We start from the raw sequence: 22,481 nt of genomic DNA, 5'->3' as shown, positions 1-22,481 counted from the left end.
TAGGCACAAGGAATTAAGAGGTTTCTGTAAATCTGATCACATGTGAATTGATATAAGATCACTAACATTTCAACTGAAAAAGGATGAAGCATGTCTTTTTGGTGAGCTGTCTTTTTAATGGATTTTAAAAGTTGAAATGAAAACTTAACCCTGTGATACCTGATAATTGATGTAATGGTCCATTTCAGTTTTCATAGACTCGCTTCTAGAAGCAGCAGCTGTTTGTGTCAATTGGAGCCATGCCTGCAAGTTGCTAAAACACTGGGAGAATCTCTCAGAATTCCCACCGGCAGAAGTGATGGACTTCAGAAGATCGTCCTTCTTATCTCCAATATCTGTATGAAGTTTCTGTAGCTCTGCAGAGAGAGTCTGAAACAGATTGTAGGTGAGATAGGCAAGTAAATATGGCTTTTGTAGAATCCATCGATATCTATTTGTTTCTTTTAAGAGAGAAGTTTCAATATCAGCATGAGACTTGGGCATTCATATACTGTATCTCTTGCCCTCTTGAGAAAATATTCCATGGTGTTCTTCTTGGACATCTTTGACATGTTCTTGAAGTTGCAAATAGGCTACAGGGATTATGTAATATCTGTATAGAAAGATCTGCACTGATTGCCAGTTGTTTAATAGGCACAGTTTAAGGAAGTGGTATTTACAGAGCAACTGTTATAAACTGTATGTAGTTAAGATAAACAAGAAAAGTCCTTTTATATATACCTTAATAGTCAGAGATTCATTTTTCTAAAACAGGAAATGGCCTTCTCCTGCATTGCTCCTTAGCTATGAAACACTTTCCTTCAGAAATTGTGTTTAACCCGTTTCCTCACCATTTAGAATGATGCATTTCTTTCATTAGGATTTCAAGATACTAAACATATTTAGTATCAATTTAAGCATTAAATTGTTTTTAACTTTCTATACTTTTTTTTTGTAAATTCTATTAGCTTGAGCACATTCTGCTTGAAATAGAAAAAACTAGTCTTTTTTTTTTGATGTTTATCTCAGTACAATATCCTGATTTTTCCTACTTTTTTGCCCTTTGTAAACATGGAGGGATATGTAAATGGAATTAAAAATGTATAAACCTATTGTAGTTCAGATACTACAATAATTTTGAATGCTGTGAAGCTGCGGTAGATAATCTGGGTCAACTGACAGATTTTCAGTATCATAAAAGTCCTAAATCATGTGCATTAAACCTTTGCTAGCTTAATGTATTATAAAATAGAAAACTTATCATCACCAACCAAAACATGAAGAATTTGATATCCTCTGATAATACAATTGTGTCACTTGCATACTCCCCATGGCCCCAGAAAGCAGCAGCAAAGACCCCCCCAAAGCGTCTGTGACTGTCTCCCCAAAATAGTCCACTTTTCCTTGGAAGGAAATTATACTTCCTGACATTCACTCCAATACTTGGGAGTCAATTTGAGCAGATGGTTATGGAGGAAATCAGGAAAAATTGCTACTCCTCACCCACTGCTTCATGAGCCAAGAATTGTATCAACGAATTCAAAGAAGTACATATTTGGAAGAGTAACTATATTTCAATCCAATCCTGTTAGTTCAGTTAAATACAAATTTGATCAGATGGTATTAAAATGAAAACTGATCCCCATTTTAAACTTCTTAGATTTTCTGATATGTTCTCCAATTTTTAAAACACATGTGGACAATTCTAGTGGCTAAAAATTTGCATTTCTTTCTTTTAAATTAGGATGTCCAAACTGGGCAGTTTTAAAACCTTGGACTTCAACTCGCAGAATTCCCTAGCCAACCATACTGGAATTCTGGCTCTGAAGTTTGGACAACCCTATTCTTAATAAAAGCTAGTATTCTCAGGAAACATCTACATCCAATGCCATTATGGTGAATGTTTTTTGGAATTGTGCAAAAATATAAGACTTACTGCTTTGGACCTCATGAAGTCATAGATCGGGATGTCAAACTGGTGGCCCGCAGGCCAGATGCGTCACATGCAGGCCACGCCCACCCCAGCTCAACAAAGGGAAAAAACATCACAAAACATCACATGACGACAACGTGACGCTGCAAGTTTGACACCCATGACATAGATTCTCCCATTTGTACTGACCTCATAAAGCACTTGCTGTACAGGAGCTTCTTCACTGGAGAGTACACAGGTGCCCAACATTTGCTCCATGTTGTTCAGGCAGCGGCTGATTGCCAGAAATAACTCAAAGAGTTTCCCATCCAGACTTAACGCATTTTCTCCTGTTTCATTTTCCTACAAAATGGGAAGATACGTATTTTCAATTCCCTCTCATGGTTTTCCTATTTATTTGGAAACAGCATATGAACCAGTGTAAATATATTCATGCTGGTGTTGCAGTAGATATATCTGTGGCTTATTATTTTTAATTTATTAAGAAAACAGCTTATAGTAAGTCAGTTCATTTGCCCTTCTATCTCAATGCTGCCTACACTAACTGGTAATAAAAAATGTGAAGATATAAAGAAAGGCCCTCTATATTGGGCATTACAAGTAACTTGAAAGTGATCTCTAGGATGATCTGATGTAGAGGAAGATAGATGTAGAAGATAGTATTATTTTCAGAGTTATGTAGAAGCAGTCATATTATTAGATCCAAAACTTCTCACTCTTACATAAGAAACTGCATTTTCCAAAATCCTGGCCTGAAGACCACTGTTTAATATTTATAGTGCAAACATATACAGAACACAACCATTTTCAAGAACAAAGTTAGGAGTCTGGAAAATATTAAGCGGTTATTCCAAATTGCTTTATGATTCAGTCATTTTATAGGTGGTGGCTCCCTCAGCTAGGAAACAGAGATGACCACTGCCCCTAGAATTGGACATGACTGGACAAGGGAAATCTTTACTTTTAACTTCATTGAAAGTAGATATTTCATGATGCCAAAGCTGGATCCTATTCAACCACCCTGGTGGCTACTTACATAACTCAGAGAAATCCCTTTAGTACTTGTACCTGAGTAGAAGCTTCCTGGCTTAGATTGTCAAGCTGGGCTGTGTATGTTTTTAGTTCCTCAATGGTTGGAGTTCTCACACTCGATGTAGCACCCAGGGGCAGAATATTTATTTTGGTAGAGATCTAATATTTGGAAAAAAACAAAACATGTTTGGACAAGTGCTCCAGGTTAAACTCATGGTGACATACAGGTAGTGTCAGACCCCCCCCCCCAAGGTAGTCCTCAATTTACAACCATTTGCTTAGTGACTATTTGAAGTTATAATGGCACTTTAAAAAGTGATGTATGGCCTGACCTCACATACATGACATATGACTTATCCTCACATAATCAAATATTGGCCCCTTGTCATGTATTTAGTTGCAGCATCCTGGTGATCACCTTCTGGGACTTTCCTAGCTGGTTTCCAACAAGCAAAGTCAATGGGAAAAGCTGGATTTGCTTAGCAACCATGTGATTCATTTAACAGCTGCAGTCGTTCTTTCAATAATCATGGCAAAACAAGTCATAAAATCAAGAATGATTCACTTAACAACACTTAACAACACTTAACAATAAGTGCTTAGCAACAGAAATTCTGGTCTCAACTGTGATCATAAGTCAAGACTACTGTATAATGTTATTTCAAAAAAAAAAGTAAAAACAAGTATAATTTAAAGCTACATCGTCATCATATTCTGGAATGATGGATCCACTTAAGCAGCAGGCTTTAAATCTTCTGACAATAGAAACTCTGGCATCTGTTGCATTCATAAAAAGTATGCTGTGGTATATCGATGGATTATGGTTGCCACACATCTTGTTGCCATATGGGACAACACCTGCATGGCTCCCTCAGATTTGCTTTTAACATCTGATGGTGCTTGTGTGATGCTTCTTATATTTTTGACCTGCAAGTTAGTAAGAATAAAGGTGATATACTAACCTGAAGTTCATCCAATTGACAATGAGGAGCATTTTTCTTGAGTAGCAGTTCTTCTTGTAAATATTGCCACTTATCACCTGTTTGGTCCTTTGAAGTCAAACCAAGAGGCTCATTTCCTGAGCTGACTGCCTCATTGCTGGATTAGCATCATATCCCCATTATGAATAAACAAATGTAGTGAAGCAAAGGCAACAAAAAAGGAGACATTGGTGAATATAAGAATGTGCAGAACATAAATCCTGGATCACATTAAAGACTTAACTATATCGGCATCCTGCTTCTAATACAGATATAGAGATGAAATGAAGAAATGAGGTTTATATGATTGCCACTGAAAACTGCAACTTCAGGTTCTCTCCATTTTCCCAGCAATATGCCAAGATTGTGTTATGTCACATTATGCTATCATATGGGTTCTCAGTTTATTACTGTAGTTGGAAAAAAGAAAGTAGCAGATGCTGCTTTGAGCATAAGCCATTATGATTCTAATATAAGTTCATTAAATGCAGTATAGACAACTTTGGCTCTTTCAGATAGTTTGGAGTAATATTCTCACAATCCTTTACCAATGTTGGTTAGATCTATTGGGAATTGAAATCCTAATATCTGGACAATAATTGATTACCTAGCTTTGTAGTGATGAAAAGATAAAAATAAGGAAAAGAAGTTTTCATTAACTCCTCTTTCAAGCCATTCTGCATTATATTATATTTTGTTCTCTTGAGTTGAATTTGCCTATGGTGATTACATGACATGGCCATGACAATTAATTGGCCATAGCATGAAAGGCACTGAACCACTGTCTTCTTGCAAGATATTTTTTTTTTAAATCTTGTGTGCAAACTTGAGATTCTAATGGTCTTCTATTCAAGTATTAAGAAGGTCCAATCATGTTTAGCTTTTGAGATTAGCCAAAGAGGATAGGGGTTGCCAACTGTACCTTGTTTGTAGTTCCAGAACTGTGTTGGATTTAGGTTGAGGCTGAATTTTCTCCATGTACACTTCTAGGAAGTCAATGAGATTGTCTTGCTCAGACAGCTTCAGCAGCAGTTCCTTCAGGAGAAATAAAAATAAAGTTAGGAAAACTGAAGTGTAAGAAGTAGGAGTTTGCCAACAAAAATGCCTTATACTGTTTCATCATCAGATGCTGTAGGAATCAAATTGGGAACCCACAAATTCAGATGTTCGTTTATTATTTATTGCTTTTTTAAGATCAACATTCAGAAGAGGGAACTGCAAGAAACTGAAAGTGAGGCTCTCTTATTTCATCCCAGAAGAGCTAAGGAAAGCAGTTGGCCCCAGAGGACCACTCCCACTGCCTTATCTAATTTGTTTTTTGGTCCATGGAGAATTGCCATCTCTGGCCTTGAATGGGAGGCACTGGCCCAGACAGACCCAGTGCATAATCTGGGGGTTCTCCTGGACTCACTACTCTTGCTCAAGGAGCAGGTGGCAGTTGAGGCCAGAAGGGTCTTTGTGCATCAGCGGGTTGTACACCAGTTTTGCCATTTCCTGGTCCAACAATCCCTGCTCACAGTCAGTCATGCCCTAATCACCTCCCATTCTTCAACACACTCTACATGGGGGCTGCCCTCGAAAAGTATTCAGAAGTATCCAATTGGCTCAAAATGCAGCAGGCCACATGGTTCTGTACAGGCCCAGATATGCACACGTGTTTCCTCTCCTGTGGGAGCTGCATTGACTGTTGATTTGCTTCTGAGTACAATTCAAGATCCTGGTGGTTACTGTTAAAGGCCTTCATAGCTTGGGAACAGGTTACCTGAAGGTAATATTATGGATCCCCTCTCCTAAAGTGATACATCTAGCAGGACCTAGAAGAAGGGCCTTCTCTCTGGTGGCTCCTCTCTTTGGAACATCATCCCAGAGGAGATTAGATTAGCTCCCACTTTGACACTCTTTTGCAAAGCCCTGAGGACCTGGTTTTGCCAACGGGCCTCAGAAACCTAGAATGGAATGGAGCCCATCAAGTGGCCTATCTGGCTTTGTTGCCAGGGGGCTGAGGGGGGGGGAGTTTGTTTTTTCTGTTTATATATTGGGTTTTTATTTTTTGTAAGCTGCCCAGAGTCACTGAAAATGAGTGGGCAGCCATATAAATTCTGATAAACAAACAAACAATCCTTGGACTGTGAGATGGATGGCATGTAATTTAATGAATAAAAATTACCTGTTTATGCTGAAAATCATTTGGTCTAATGAACAGAGCTCTCTCTGAGGTCCCATTTGGAAATGAAGTAGAGGAATCCAAACGAAGTGACTGTGGGAAGTTGACAGAAGTCTCTTCATTAGTGCTCTTCTTCAAAGAGAAAGAGTACTATTTTTTAGAAGAAGCTTGAACTGATATTTTATTATAAATATAGAGAGAACATGCATACACTTTATAATTTCTTATGCTATCTTTTTTTTTTTAATAAAGTAGAAGCATCACAGTAAAAATGCACATATAAGAAACTTTCTCTGATGAAAATATGCACAGAAAGAATGATTGCAAAGGACCAGGAAACACTTTCCTTTGCTAAAAGAATAAGAAGAGAGAAGCGGGAGGTTTTTAATCATTCCTCATCTTGCTGCTTCTCCCTGTAGTTCTTTCTACTCCTGTCACTTTCCTCTCAGAAAGACAAGAAGGCTGGCCAAGATAGACAGATGGATAGTAGGGAAAGGATAACAGGCAAAAAGCAACTACTGAGGGAAGGACTTCATGCTGCTTACTACCCACGGCTTCTCTCCTTTAAATTCCTATCCTTGTATTCATGTTATCCACCAAATCTGGTTGAACACAGTATGTTAGAATTGCAGGAAGCTGCCATATATTGAGTCAGAGTATTGCTCCACCGAGTCCAATGCTGTTGACAGTGACTGACAGGAATTCTCAAGAGTTTCAGGCAGGAGTTTTCTCTGGAAATACATGAATTGAATCTGGGACTTTCTTCCTGCCAGACATGCCCACCACGGTACGCTATGTTTGAGCCTGACCTTATTGTGTACACAAATATCTGCTTGGGGAATCATTTTAAATCAACTCTGGAACTCTCTGACAGCCTACAGTGATGACAGAGAAGTGAAATAATATTTTTATTCATCATTATCAACTTTCTTTTTCTGAGATGGTTTGGAGGCCATGTGAAGATACTTCAGTTTCGTAATCACAGTCCACAATGCTCATTTATTCATTCCTGCTGCTGCAACCCAGTTCTCTCCTTTTCTTTTCCTATCCTCCCCAGGAGCAAAGGAGACTCTGCATGAAGCAATCCTGGAGCACTTTCATGCAGCATTTCAAAAATGGTTTTCAAATACTTTTAATAATATTCTTGCCCCAAATACATTATCACCAAGGCCATATCATCTCTAAGCACAAGGGAAAAAAAATTTTTTTTGCAGCGAACTAAATCCAATTATGGGCACTTATGAACAGACAATCATAAGGAACCAGGGAGGTAGGCCCAATGGCAGAGAGCTAATGTTCCATTTGTACTCTCTATGACTCAGTGTTTTTGTTCCTTATTAAAAAAAAAAGCCTGTTTTGCAGTCAGATTACATCCATATCATACATATAAACCAGTTTGAAACTGCTTGTAAACAGCTGGGATTATTTCTTAATGGTTAGCAAAATAAGGCGCACCAAGATTTTGAAGAGGTAAGTAAGAAAAAAAGTTTTTTGTCCTCCCCGACCCCCAGAAGCACTCTGCAGGCCTCCCAAACCCTCTGCGCACACTGTTTTTGCAAAAAAACAGGCCCATTTTTTTGCAAAAATGGGACGAATGCGGCGGGGCTTCGGGAGGCCAAAAATGGCTATATTCAGTATATAAGACACACCAACATTTCCACTCTCTTTTAGGGTGGGAAAAAGTGTGCCTTATACTCCAAAAAATAGGATAAATGAATGTAGATTCTTATGCTGACAAAACAATACCATTAGCAGAAAAGGGACAGAAAAGGGGGGGGGGAGAACACAACATAAGGAGAAAATGAATGAATGAATGAATGAATGAATGAATGAATGAATGAATGAATGAATGAATATGTGTGTTTGTATAATGTTTATACTGGTTTTAATTGATGTTATAATTGTTCACCACCCAGAATCATGGTTTGAGATGAACGGCTATTTGAAATTGTTAAAACAAATACATAACTGAAATATTCAATGTTGCAATCTTTTGCAACATTGCAAACCTCGTGAATGCTATCTAACCCATCTCTACACTGAATGATGGTTTGCCTTTGGACGCCACATGCTAGAAACAAACAAACTACAGAGAAAGAAGCACAATACAGGAAAGGATTGCTACTGGTAATGAGCTATTTTGTTATTGATGTGCCTGAAGTTGTTCAAGAAAGGCAACTGTTATGTTTTCCCCATCTACAAACCTACATGGCAGACCTACACTTTTCAGCAAAATAATAATGCATGATTTTCTGATTAATAGACATAACATTAAGTACAGCTGAAGATGCAAGTAATTGTAACACATGCATCCCCACAGGCTAGCCCTTCCCCAACCTAGGGCTCTGCAAATGTGTTGGTAATTCAGGGAACTGTGATCCCATAGTAGATGCATACAAGACTCCAACTTTCAGAAGGATGGAATTACCTGTAGTCATAATTAATATGCAGTATATGCACATATACACACCCTTTCCACCAGTTATCTCCAAGCTACATGCTTGCCAGATAAGTGGGTTTTAATTACCAGAATTTCCCCATGCTGAGAATTCTAGGAGTCTGAAATCCACATAAATGAAGGGCATCAGGTTGAGGAAGTCTGCTTTAAGTAAATGCAATAAGAGTTGTTGGCAGTCAGGCAGCATAATAATGACTCTTCAAGTTTCTTGACGTTTCAGTTTACCTGTTCTTCTGTGTGTTTCTCTTGGAGCATGCGCTGGACTTTTTCCAACTTGCACTTCACATTTTTAAGGTTCAAGGAAAGGTTCTCGGTTTCTTGTTCGAGGCCTGAACTATTGGTAGTGGATGTGCCTTTGCACTCCTCCAATAGCCACATGACTTTCTGTTCAATTTCTGTTAACATCACCTGAGGAAGTCAAGCAGTTAATCATTCACAGAACATTTATTTACTGACGATCCTAAAGCTTAAAGGCTGATAGCTCCAATGCCTGGAAAGGCCCATCTAAAAGTGAACCCCTTCCCTGCTCCCACCTCAGGCTTCTGAGGATATGGAGGAATGAAGGAATCAAGAAAAGAAATTATGCATTTCATGTATTTGTCACAAAAGTCTCAGCTAAGCATACATTCCGAGGAACTGTCTTTTTTATTACATATATTGTAGATCTCATTTTTCTAGTTGAAAGGGAAAAGAGCCACAGGTCCCAGAAATCTGAAGACTGGCCTCATATAGTAATATTGGTGTGCCAATTTCATCCTACAACTCTTCTGTAAATGTCCACCTGAGATGATTTCCTTCCACTTCTAACTTTCCCCTTCCACATATTTATTAATCATTGCAGCTGTTACACTGCATTAATCTGGTTGACTTTTATCAGCTTAAAAAGCCAAAGAGCCAATAAAGATCAAACAAGTAACACTGTAGAACATATTACAATACCGTAGTGAACCCAGAGCCACTCTTTATATCCAAGATAAGCATTCCCACCCAGTTCATTTTTGCTCCTTCAATCTCCAACAACTCTTTAGAAAAGCCTGGTCTTAAGTTTCTGAAAGATCACCAGGAAAAGCCCAATCTTGCTACTTGAACTGTTTCATTCAAGGGGCTCCCTGGGGGAGAATGTTTTCCTCTGTTCTTATCCACCATCCTTCTCCTTGACCTGGAAGACTTTCAGCATACACTTTCTCCAGGCTAGTGTTTCTCAACTTTGGCAACATTAAGATGTGTGGACTTCAACTCCCAGAATTCCCCAGCTAGATTGGCTGGCTGGGGAATTTCAGGAGTTGAAATCCACATATCTTAAAGTTGCTAAGGTTGAAAAACACTGCCCATGGCAAATTCTATCTAGAGGAGGTGTGTTGAAAATGAGCAGGACCCAAGCCTGAAAACACATTCTGATCGACAGCACCAATAGACTTGAAATATCTTCACTGCTTTGTTTGACTGTACTGCTACTTTCTGGGTGGCAGTTGTTTCCTCTTAATAGAGTAACATCACCCTAACATCATTTCATAAGCTTACTGCCTGAAAGATTAACAATAGGGACACATGTGAAAAAGAAAAAAGGTACTAGAGTGATCACACTGGGTTGGCCAACAGGAACAGAATGCCTGTATTAAGGACACACTGGGAAATGTTCAGATGGTCTAATGGGACAGCAAGAGGCCTGGAAGCCAAGTTTAAAGAACTGTGGAAAGCACAATGTGAGGGAAAATACAGGCAGCAGAAATATTCATGATCTGTGGGTAACGTTTTCAAAATCACCAAGCAATAGAGAAAAAGATTACTTTCTTTTGACATGCTCAGCCCAATGATCAGCCACAGGGGCAAGTGACTCAGGAGCATGAGAGCTTCTCTGAATCCATGAAGTGTGTTGCTGTAATAATTTGGGATATCTAAAAGCAGGTTTCAAAGGCAGAGATAAATTTAGTACATATGTGCTAGTCATTCCCGACTCTAGGAGGCAGTGCTCATCTCCGTTTCAAAGCTGAAGAGCCAGTGCTGTCTGAAGACGTCTCCATGGTCATGTGGCTGGCATGGCTAAACACCAAAGGCACATGGAACGCTGTTACCTTCCCACTAAAGGTGGTCCCTATTTTTCTACTTGGATTTTTTACGTGCTTTCGAACTGCTAGGTTGGCAGAAGCTGGGACAAGTAACGGGAGCTTACTCCATTATTCAGCACTAGGAATTCGAACCACTGAACTGTCGACCTTTCGATCGACAAGCTCAGTGTCTTAGCCACTGAGCCACTGCATCTCTTTTAGTACAGGCTCATAATTATTAGCTTTTTTATAGAGCCCTTATTATTTTCACTGAGTATCTTTAGAAGGTAGGCTATAGCAAGAAGTGTTCCCATTTAGTGGGGTTTTGCCATACTCATCCCAAGAGATACCAGAGATTTTGCTTGTCTAATAAAAGATGAGATAAAGAGACCTGTGCAGTTTGTTCTGGGGTCGATACAAAAACATTAGAATCCAAATTCTTTATCACTATTCCCCAGAATATCATGAATGATAAAGTTTAAATATTCTTGTTCCAGTTCTCTTCCCATCTACTTCATAAGTCACTTTGGTGAGGCTTAGTACAAAAGCCCCTATAAGAAATTTGCTGTAAATCTGTAAGTAATTTGTTCTGAAACATTCTGTTTGCAGAAAATTGTCCAGAAACAATAGAAAGTTTAGCAATACTTTCAATCATCTTCTTAAACTGTACTTTTAAAAAAATCCACAAAAACCCTCATACCTATTATTTCTGGAAAAACTGGCATCCATTAACCCACAAAAGAAGTAACAGTGTTTGACATTTTCATTTTATTTCTCAATGAAGTTATGCTTTCGTTTTGTGCTTTAAAACATCATGAACAAAAAGAAGCTAAGCACAAACACCCTTTTACCTACTTCTTTGAAATGTGACAGGCTTGAAATATATACTAAGGTATATTTGCCTGAAAATTTCATCTAGCTTGGAGTACAGTCCAATCATTAGGTAGTGGACTCTTGTCCTGGAAATAGTCTAGGATTTTTCATGTGGTAGTTTCACGGAGTTTAGCCAGCTTCATTACAATAAGGCTAGAAACTTGATTAAGATCATTATATTTCATTTGGCACTGTCCATGAAGTTTAAAATTCATATTCATGGTAATGCTGACTAGAATCCTGGGAGTGTTTTTTAAGAGTGTTAACTGGAATTCCAGGTTGCTGAATGATTGATTTCATACCCTTATAAGTAGACATTGCATTGAGGACTCATAATCAGGGGACAACAAGGTCAGCATTTTGCAATTAGGACAAAACGTCTTATTGTATCTGCATGGTACTGAACTTTTAGCACTTTGGGGCCTGAGAGATATAGAAGCAGCAGCCAAAATGTGTTTTTCAAAACGTATCACACTGCCTTCAGAATATTTGTGTAGGAGCTAGTTTTCATAATCAGCACCGAACTGAGTTCACAGTCCTGATTATTCCAAAACTTAATTACCTCATAGCTCCTTTTAGATGGGAAATATATTGTTGCTGCTACTGCTAAATAATTGGAAACTGGAAACACTTGTTGATCAGCTATAAAATGTCAGGCTAATAGACCCCAGTCTGTATTCTGCCCTTTCCTGTTTACGAATGAGATGGAAGTAAGATTAAGATTGTTTGTCTTGTAGTGCTTATCCAAGTTAGCAGAGATTGGTTGAGTCAAGAGCATTGGGAAATTAATCTAGGTACGCCCCTTAAAATTAACCCATCTAACTAAAGGGGCATTTCAAAGAGAACAAGGAGTAAAAGCAGCGGAGACATTAGGTACTGTGTAGAGTGACTTAAAAGAAAGCTGACGGTTTACAGAAAGCAGTGGTGAAGTTTAGCCAGTTCTTCCTCTTACCTGGCATGCAGCTAGATGCTGCTCCACCGACTGCTGCATTCGGCAGATCTGGGCTTCTGATCCTAGAGACTCTTTAACTTGATCGAGCCACAGCTCCAGCTCAGCAATCTGAGCCTGGCACACATGGAGGACCTGAGCCGGCTCGGAATCAGACCTAACCGTGTCCTTGGTTGCCTTTGTGTTGCTCAGTGATCTCCATAAGCACTCGGGAGGGTTGGTGAGATGGGTGGAAGATTTGCCCTGAAAGAAAGAACAGCCGAATTCTCCAGGATATATGAGACCTAAAGCAGTGAGTATGTGCTCAGAAAGCAGCATGAATTCTCACACTTTGCCAAATGGGATTTTTTTTATATATAGGTATATATACATTAAAAAAAGGAAAGATATAAAGAAAGAAAGAAAAAGTAATCTCGGCCACCAGCAACAACATGTGATCCGGCACAACAGGCTTCTTAGCAACTCATTTGCATTTCCACAGGTAGGGCTGACGAAACAGGAAGTCGGCTGATTCATAGCTTATTATTAAATGCTATCCCACAGGACCTACAGAAAGGTGTTTTTCTAGTGCTTGTCAGATAAGATTCCAGGCAAAGGATTCCATTTCAAAGCTGGAGCGTAGGCCCCAGAGTAAATATTTACATATTGCTTTTGAACTTTGGTCTCAAAAAGGCATTTACCCTAACATTAAAAACAATAAAATAAAAACTGAGCAGAAAAGGGAAATTTTCTTTCTTCACAAAAGGCAAGGTTGTCAAATGTGGTTTGTAAACAAAGATTTCAGCAACGTCGTTCCATTCTTCCTGCCCTCAAGATTCCTTTAGCATTTTGTGACGAGTAAGCATGCTTAATCCCCTCTTCATTCTGCTCTCCCCTTTTAAAACAGCGTTTTGGCATTCTCCCAAGTCTGTAATAGTGCCTTGAGTTCTATGGGTGCGACGGCTGAAATATTTGTAACTGGAAAAGGGGATATACAACTTTCTTTGAACTTTAAGTCCTGCCTGGGGTCCTTCTTCAGATTCTCTTGCCAGATGAGGGATCTGGTAGTCATTAGAGTTGGGCTTTCTCAGTAGTGGCACTCTGTAGAGCTCCCTTCCTAGATCTGTCCCCCATCGGCTGCGGTCTTTTTCTCAAGTGCTAGATAATGTCTTATTTTTAAGTCTTATTTTTCCCAGGCATTCTAAAAAAAACTATTTTAGTCCCTTTAGACTTTACTCTTATTTATCCTCTACTATTTGTTTTAATTAGTGCTATTGTGTATGATATAATTCTATTTTATGATGCTTTTAATAATACAGGTCCATGTGCTTTTGGTAGTTTTTTTAAAAAACTGTAACGAATCATAAATAATGACAGTAATTATTTTGGTTCATTGCCCAGTCAACCAGATATTCAGACTGATTTTGGCATTTTTATCCATCTATTGAATCCTCTCATTATTATTATTATATCTCAAGAAAATAAATTACATTGTCTTAGTTAGTACAGAATGTACTATTGGATTAGATCATATTATACCAATATACAGAAGATCTGAATATAAATGCTCCGAGTTATTGTGTAGAAATTGTAATTAACACAAGTTTTCTCAAGACACTGACTAAGGAGGATCACAGCTATAAATCAACACATCTAGAAAGTTCCAAGTTGGGGAAAACTCTTTATGATTATATTTACAAGTGAATACACTATACATATCAATAGCTGGGCAATATATTTGCTTCTTACCATTTTGGTTTTCCAAGATTAAGTAGCAAATCATTATATTTTCAAAGACAAATTTAATTTTTTAACGGTTTAATAGCCATGACACCCACCTTGGTTGGACTGTCAAGAGAATCTTCACTGGACATGGCCTTTGGGGTATCAGAATCCACCTCCTGTAAAGAAAGTGAGAGCTTTTTTTCCCTATGAAGTTGCTCCCTTCTGCTAAGATTCTAGCTTGAAAGTTGCAGCCACCCAAAATTAGATGTTCAACTACCAATGTAACTGCAAAAGTTGGAAATAAAGCCACCAAATAATCCTAAAAGAAGGACTCTGGATTATTCTGAAGTTCATAGGGATGAGAAAAACTGCAGCAATATTGTTCATGGATTGTCCATATTATCAATTGTTATTAAGCTTTTTTGTCCATATTTAGAGCCAGAAAAAAACTGTAATTTCTGCCTATGCATTTGTTCTTGTTCTGATAAAGCACCCCTGGGAAATAAAATAGTTAATGCAAACAATTCACAATTATGGAAAATATTCTGAATATAAAATTAATGTTCAGACACCAAAAATAGTTGGCGCTAGATTTTATTTTAGATGGCTTCTCTAAATCTACATACACCTGCTTCTTTGAATTAGATATGAAAGACACTCTGAGGCAATGAAGATTTTAGCTGAACATGCCTACCAGACATTTCAGTCACATTTTGTTTCAAAAGCAACAGGAGGGACTTGCAGAAGAGATATAATAGCAAGAGCAAGAGCATTTATACTTATATATCGCTTCATAGTGCTTTACAGCCCTCTCTAAGTGGTTTACAGAGTCAGCATATTGCCCCCAACAATTTGGGTCCTTGTTTTATTGATCTTGAAAGGATAGAAGGTTGTGTCAACCTTGAGCCAGTCAGAATTGAACTCCTGGCAGTGAACTAGCCTGCAATATTGCATTCTAACCAATGTTCCACCACAGTTCCTGCAAAGATCACACTGCAACCTCAAATTAAAACTCCCTTCCTCACCAATGGTAGATGCACCCTTTGCATCTACTAAAAACAGATTTGAATGCATTTATCAATGGGCAAACAATTTACAACTTTCCACAAATATTATGGAAAGGCTGTAAAATAAAGCAGCAGTTTTTGCTATTACTGAAAGCTTTTTTGCAAACTGTCTTAGGTTCAGTCCTGCATGGGATGATTTTATTTATTTTGATTAAATAATTTATAGGCTGCCCACCTCTTAAACAACTCTGGGCAGCTCACAACTAAAAACATGTAACTAAGATAACCGACCCGAAGTGTAAAATGCCAAAAATAAAGCCAAAAAGATCAGATCAAAATAAAACAAGAGTAAAACAATCCACAATCATCTTGTCATCAGAGTCTAGGAGAAAAACAGATCCTCAATAATTTCCTAATAACATACGTGTGGGAGCCACTCAAATCTCTTATTTATAATACTGCCATAATCAAAATCTGCATTTAAGAAGACAATTCTGACATGCTGCTCATTCCCAAAGTTATCAGTATAACTTTGCCATGACTAACTCGCTCACTTTCACTGCCTTCTTTTATTTCTCTAATAAGACTCAGCTCCATTATACTCCTCGATGTACTTACTTCATTGTGGAATGAACTGTCTTCTGCTTCCTCAACCAAGGAAGGTAAAAAAGCCAGGGAGCCTCGCTTTTTGGGCTGAAGCATGCAGAGAAAGAAACCCCCAGTTATTAAGGCAGCCCTTAAATACCTTCCATCTGACAGGTAATAATGCATGCTTCTCAGAAAAAATAAGAAATAATCAAATTAAGTAGTTTTGTAGACATGATCTCATATAATGTCACAGGAATCTGTTTATTGTCCAACGTTTTTAGTCCTTCAGTTACAACATTTTTCAGATCCCTGCACTTGTTTGTTTTATAGCTATATTAAGTTGTTCTACGTTTTATTCAGCATCTATTTTATTTTGACAAAAACACAGGATGGAAGGGTTGGATGGGACTATATATGTCATCTATTTCAATCCCACTCTCCAGGGCAGGAATTCACTCCTGCAAGGTTTCTCTTAGGTTGTTTAATTAACCAAGTTAGTCTCATGTATGTCTTATAGTCTTTAGTGTTATCTATGGAAATCTATAAAAATTATGGGGTTTACATGGTGTTTCAGTTTCTTAAAAATAATATGAAGTAATTATTCCAGAAAATATATCTTTATCTGTAGATGTATATGTTTCATACTACTTATCTCAGAATAACAATGGCATAAACTGATGGTTTAAAATCCCACTGCATTTTTGGCAAAACTTAAAATGTAATGGTAATGTATTCCTACTTTAAGGCTAAAATATAAATTTAGAAAAATCCTTATGCAACTGCCTTAAAGGTATTCAGATTATTGTTTAATATTAAATTATTAATACATATTTTATGAGAAAGTTACCCTTCCTCTCCCAAGTATTTAAGCTATGGCTTTTATATAATGATGAAGTCTTTAATTTTTCTGATTTTCAGCACTCTCACTAGATATATATTCTGACCTTTTCTTTACAGAATTCATTTTTTTAAAAAAAACCAACGATTATGTAATCTGTCTCATATCCTGGTTTAGTTCCTTTTTAAAATTTTAAATTTAGTCCTATTTCTAGCATAGAAAGTTGCAAGATGCATTTGGAAGATGCTGAGATGAAAGAATAATCCTGAGTACTATTTTCACAATATATTTACACTCTGGAATAATCCCAGTTTGAAAATAGCATCTCATAGATACATGCACCCAACCCCCATGTATGTATTTTATAGTTTATGAGCTAATGTGGATATTAATATTTTGAATCATCTTATTGCCAATCAAGTTTTTAATGACTTGAATAATTGCAAAAAAAAAAAACAACGTTATTATTGCAGCTCTTAAATATGGATTGGCTAAAACAACGCAGGAATGATTATTAATATTTCTAATTGGTTTGTTCATTTGAGTGATTAGAAATAAAGCAATATGCAGTGAATGGTCTCTGGTTAGATTAAAAGCTATCTTTATACTCTACTAGCAGATAGCAGCCTAATGTTGGCCTTTGCAATAAGCAAAATTTCACAAAAAGTGAGACTGAATTCTGGCCTAACTCTCCTTTTTAAATTTTTAATTCGTTTGATTTTATAAATTGGGTGTTTTAATTTGTGTTTCGGCCAAAATATTTAATAATTTTAAGGGATTTTTAATGTTTGTATTATCTGTATTTTATCTTGGTTGTTCACCGCCCTGAGTCCTCCGGGAGTAGGGCGGTATAGAAATTTGATTAATAAATAATAAATAAATAAATTGTGAATGGCAATAGAACATCAAATGGGAAGTGGCTGAAAATAGTTATCTTTGTTACATTTCAGATATATATTGAATTCCAATTGAGAAACCTGGGCCCTATAATCCCTCCTAATGCAGATATACTGATTTTGGTATCACTTTTGAGTTACAGTTTTAAAAAAGCCTTCATTTTCTAACAAACTGAAATTTTTTTGAATAGAATATAATTTTTATATTCAAAATCAATGGCCTCCTAAATACTAAATTCTGATGTCTAAGAGTTTGTCTTTCTGATTTTCTACAGCAAGAAACAGTGCTGATCATACATTTATCCCTATCTTTCAGACAATGATGTGGTATATAGAAAAGAAAACGCACAACAAAATGACAGCATACCAGGCAGGTACATCTGCCACACCTTCTGAGTAACTGAGGATAAAATCAACAAAAGGATACCATTTTTTGTGGCCACCCTGTATCTTTGGAAATTATTACCCCTAGCTAAAAATGCTCAAACATTACATACGTATATACACACACACATACACATATATACATATATACACACACATAAACAGTACATGTACACACACATACACATGCATGCATATCATATTTCTATGAAACCAGTTGAAGGAACTTACCTGCAACTCAACAGCACTTCCATTTTCCTCTGGTGATTCTAAGTCACTATCCTCAGCTTCTGGTGGTTCTTGATTCTGATGAAGTTCCACCAAGGCATTCTTCATAGCTGTTAGAATATCCTCTTTCTGTTGGCATAATAGGGCAATCTGTTGCTTTACTCTTTCCACCTCCTCATCCTATGGAACAATAATATTGAGACATGACGTATGTCATAAAAATGGGAACACGAAAGAAAATTGTGAACAGTTTGTGACATCTTACTGTAGCATGATCTACATGATTGTCTTTGGGTGCCTTCTTTGCACTAAAGTATTTCCTTAGCACAGCTGAAAACCAAGCCAAGCGACCCAACACAAAACGTAAAGCTTGCTGGATCTGTATGCAGCCAGCCATTGCTTAGAGGGACATTTGGAAACTGAACAGCACTCTGAATGTTCATAGCTGTCTGCCTGAATTTGGGAGTTGAATTCCTGAAGGGCAAGTGGTCAGGAGTTCTTGTGTGGCAGATAGCATGGAGTTTACTCATAATACTATGCAAAGTAGGTTAATGAAGACAGAAGCATCACTTCCTGCCTCTCTGGAAGAGTTTTTTATTTTCTTAAAACATTTTTCCTATTTCAAGGGGGGAAAACTGGAAAATTAGCAAAAATGATTTTTTTGTAATACAAGTTCACAAAAACATATCCTAATACAATACAGGTAATCCTTTCACTCCTACTCTGTGCCAGCAATCTTGCCAAAGATTGTTTGCATAAGGTGGATATCCTTCAACTTAATAAAGGAGTAATTAAATTATCCACTTTAATTAGGCTGCATGCTATCCATATTACAGGAAGATTTGCTAGTGTTGATGTAATTTGAGGGTAAAAAGCATTCCCAATGAGCACAATTTTAGTGGATTGGCAGGATATAGATCTAGCACATAGGTTACATGAACTAATTGTAATTTGGCTTTTCTATCTCTCTCAGCTTCAAAATGTTTGGGCTACTCTTTTTCATTTCAATCTATTATTCCATTCTTGCTTCTTACAAATGTCAGTATGAAATAACAGGACCATCTACAGGGTTGTGATTCATGCTATTTAATGAATAAAGATACTTGGATTTGCTTGAAGTTGGCCTCCCACTTAGCAGATCCAAGTGAGCTGCCTGGGGCACAGTCTTGTTCAATTATCTACATTGACTCCTGTGACTCCTGCGGAAGTAGACATAGTCCCACAAATGGTTAGTTCAGGAACTTGTTTGTCAAACCCTGGCTCCTTGGGGGGCAATCAGAGGATGGGATCTTTGAAGGAGCAGGAAAGGGGGATCCCTCTGGCCTTGAAGAAGGTAGTGATGCATCTCCTTCTCAAAAAACCATTGCTAGAATCCTCTATCCTGGATAATTCTCATTTATATTATTATTATTATTATTATTATTATTATTATTATTATTTAATCTTTAGTGAGATTCATAGCCTTTGAGGCTGGTTAATAGCTCAGCAGCTCGAGTCCTAACCAAGGACCTAGGAACTGTTAAGGTATCGTCGGAGGATGTAAGCTGTTCCGAGTAAGGTGGTTTTTTGTAGAGTCAAAATGTTCAAGTCCGGCAAATTTAGAATTTCTAAATAGCGGGGTAGCCCTTTGGGTATTGTTCCAAGGGCTCCAATTACAATTGGGACAACACACGATTTCTTTTTCCACAGTCGCTCAACTTCAATTTGCAAATCCCGGTACTTTGTGATTTTTTCTTGCTGCTTATCTTCAATCCGTGCATCACCAGGTATTGCAATGTCAATGAACCATACTTTTTTCTTTTCAACTATTGTTATGTCAGGTGTGTTGTGGACCAAGTGCCTGTCAGTCTGAATCCTAAAGTCCCACAAGATCTTGAGTTTCTCATTCTCTAAAACTTTCTCAACTTGATGTTCCCAGTGGTTTTTGCTGTACTCAAATCCAAACTTCTGGCACAATTTCCAGTGAAATTATTATTATTATTATTATTATTATTATTATTATTATTATTATTTAGTTTCCTGTTTTCCCTTTGTGGAAAATGTTGTGGAGAAGTTGATCAAATGGCAGGTATATATATATACACATGATCTTGAAGGAAAAGAATTATCTAGACCTGATTCAGTATGATTTCAGACCAAGGTAAAGCATAACTACAATCTTGGTTGGCTTGTCAGTTTCCTTTGGCAGATTCACAATGGGAATGGTACATCCATTCTTGTGCTCCTGGATCTTTCAGTGGCTTTTGAAACCACCAACCATGGGTGTTAAGAATGTTCGGCACTATATTGCAGTGGATCAGCTCCTTCTTGAGCCGCCGTGGCGCAGTGGTTAGAGTGCAGTACTACAGGCTACTTCTGCTGACTGTCAGCTGCCAGCAGTTTGGCAGATTGAATCTCACCAGGCTCAAAATTGACTCAGCTTTCCATCCTTCCAAGGTCAGTAAAATGAGGACCCAGATTGTTGGGTGCAATATTCTGACTCTGTAAACCGCTTAGAGAGGGCTGTAAAGCACTATGAAGTGGTATATAAGTCTAAGTGCTATTGCTATTCTTCAGTGGTCATTTCCAGTCAGAGTTGACAGGAGGGAGGAGATCAGGCTTGTGAGTGTCTCATGGCACAACACTCTCCCCAATTATTGTTTAATATCAACATGAAATTGCTGGATGAGGTCATGTGTAGGGTGTCTCATGGTACAACACTTTCCCCCACTGCTGTTTAACATGTACATGAAACTAACTCATGAAGTGAGTTCATGTCACTTGGGGTTGGTTTCATTATTACATGATGACAGACAAATATGCACCTCAACTGTTCATATGCAAATGAAGCTGTTACCATACTAACTCAGTATGTGGAGGCTGTTAAGTGAAGAATATGGAGGGACAAACTCCAGTTCAATCCTTATAGGGCTCACTAATTATGGCTGTGATTGTTCGGGCCCACAATATTGAGGTCTATTGAGAAAAGCCTCTCCCTTTGCCTAAACTAGTACTTTTCCTACTAATGTCCCTCTGTAAAGTGCATTCCTGTTCTTTCCCAACATAGACATTCTAGGTAAGAGGATTTCAGTTCCCCAAATTTGCAGCAGTGACTATGCTGAATGGAAATTCTGAGAGTTGGGGTGTCTCAAGTTGTAGAAACTTTAATCACTTCTGTAAATTCTCCCCCAGTTCCAGCAAGGCTTAATTTAAAATATTTATGGGTTTCATCCAGACATAGTTTTGGTGGATTCCGATTTTTTCCCAAACTCTATATTCTATTTCAGCAGTTTGAGCTCCATCACAGCAAAAATGATCTATTCCACTTTTCTTAGCTTTTTTTAAAAAAGTGACTGAGTACACAATGCTACTTGGCAGGTTTTTAAATTTATTTTTGCATTACATTCTCTACAGTTGACTTCTCTGATTAGAAAATGTTCACCTCTTCTGGAGCCACCTTTTTGTTTATACTTCGAGTCCCAATATAATTAAGCTCTGACAAGCTAAAGAAATCTTAAAGCAATTAGCACTTTGGGCGGCGCCAGCTAATTCATTCATATGACTAACCCAGAAGAGCATTCTGAAACAACCATTGAATACATTGTGGCAAATCACAAGCATGTATTTTCCATAAAGGTTAGGCATAAAAAGAAAGCATGACATTTTGGATGCATAAATTCACTTGCGACTAAATAAGTGAAACAAACAATAAGACGTGAGTCTATTCAAACAGGAGAATACAAGCATGGTTTCTTGCCAACTCTATCTCCCCAAACAGGAGCAACATATGATTTTAAGTTCTAAATGAAAATAATAGACAATAAAGCATGGATAGTAGTGTTAGGATTTGTATTTTGAAAAACAGAATTGTAAAAATTGCATTAATACCTAGTGTTTTGTAGTGAAGGGGGAAACAAACATCACAAGAGGGTCAGAAAAAGTTAATTGATCAATTTTACCTTGCCAGTGTAGATATTGAGGTTAGAAGAGTCCAAGAAAGTCAAAATCTGAATGACCAATAAGGATATGAATAAATGGGGGCTCTCTCAGGTGAGCTTTTGAAAAGGGGTGGAGGCAGCTCCACTTTGCTTTTCTCTTTTGTCTTTCATCACAATAAGACACCTGGCCTCCTAATATGGCACTATCAGTTAAAAACTGGAGGAAGCAGCCATTTAATGAAACACAGAGAGAGTTATGATGTAAGAGCTTTTTAAAATGTACGTCATTGATCTATCTCATTTCTTTATATGATACATTGTTCTACTTGTAGTGAATATTTCTGCCTGGAACATTAGCTGAAAATCAAAGTTCAGAAAATTTATGAAAATTCCTTTCTCCAATTTTTCCTCAACTTTCAGCTACTTAACCTTACATTACATAATAATACTTTCTTCTGAACTCTGTAGTCATTCTGGCCGGGAATTTAGTCTGCTACACAACTTAG

The 22,481-nt window shown here is 37.6% G+C and overlaps 1 protein-coding gene across 16 annotated transcripts in view; it reads right to left on the bottom strand.

Annotated features, from left to right (window-relative positions):
- SYNE2 (spectrin repeat containing nuclear envelope protein 2) overlaps nucleotides 1-22,481 on the bottom strand; it is a 220,818-nt gene that overhangs the window by 78,879 nt on the left and 119,458 nt on the right. For 14 of the 16 annotated variants that reach the window (XM_034433561.3, XM_034433565.3, XM_034433563.3 and 11 more), the window contains 11 exons: nucleotides 18,062-18,238; nucleotides 15,743-15,817; nucleotides 14,231-14,293; nucleotides 12,417-12,656; nucleotides 8,772-8,954; nucleotides 6,092-6,220; nucleotides 4,847-4,959; nucleotides 3,907-4,042; nucleotides 2,981-3,103; nucleotides 2,102-2,254; nucleotides 160-369 (listed from right to left, as the gene is read on the bottom strand). In XM_034433561.3, the coding sequence (XP_034289452.2) occupies nucleotides 160-369; nucleotides 2,102-2,254; nucleotides 2,981-3,103; nucleotides 3,907-4,042; nucleotides 4,847-4,959; nucleotides 6,092-6,220; nucleotides 8,772-8,954; nucleotides 12,417-12,656; nucleotides 14,231-14,293; nucleotides 15,743-15,817; nucleotides 18,062-18,238 (1,602 nt within the window). The remainder of the gene's footprint in view (nucleotides 1-159; nucleotides 370-2,101; nucleotides 2,255-2,980; nucleotides 3,104-3,906; nucleotides 4,043-4,846; nucleotides 4,960-6,091; nucleotides 6,221-8,771; nucleotides 8,955-12,416; nucleotides 12,657-14,230; nucleotides 14,294-15,742; nucleotides 15,818-18,061; nucleotides 18,239-22,481) is intronic. The other 2 variants (XM_087882051.1, XM_087882059.1) reach the window with 2 other exon arrangements.

The sequence above is a fragment of the Pantherophis guttatus genome, chromosome 1, assembly GCF_059756535.1.
Source record: "Pantherophis guttatus breed Tessera chromosome 1, ASM5975653v1, whole genome shotgun sequence".
Classification (NCBI taxonomy): Eukaryota; Metazoa; Chordata; class Lepidosauria; order Squamata; family Colubridae; genus Pantherophis; species Pantherophis guttatus.
The sequence above is the reverse complement of the archived record's forward strand: the minus strand, read 5'-3'. Positions and strand labels throughout refer to the sequence as shown.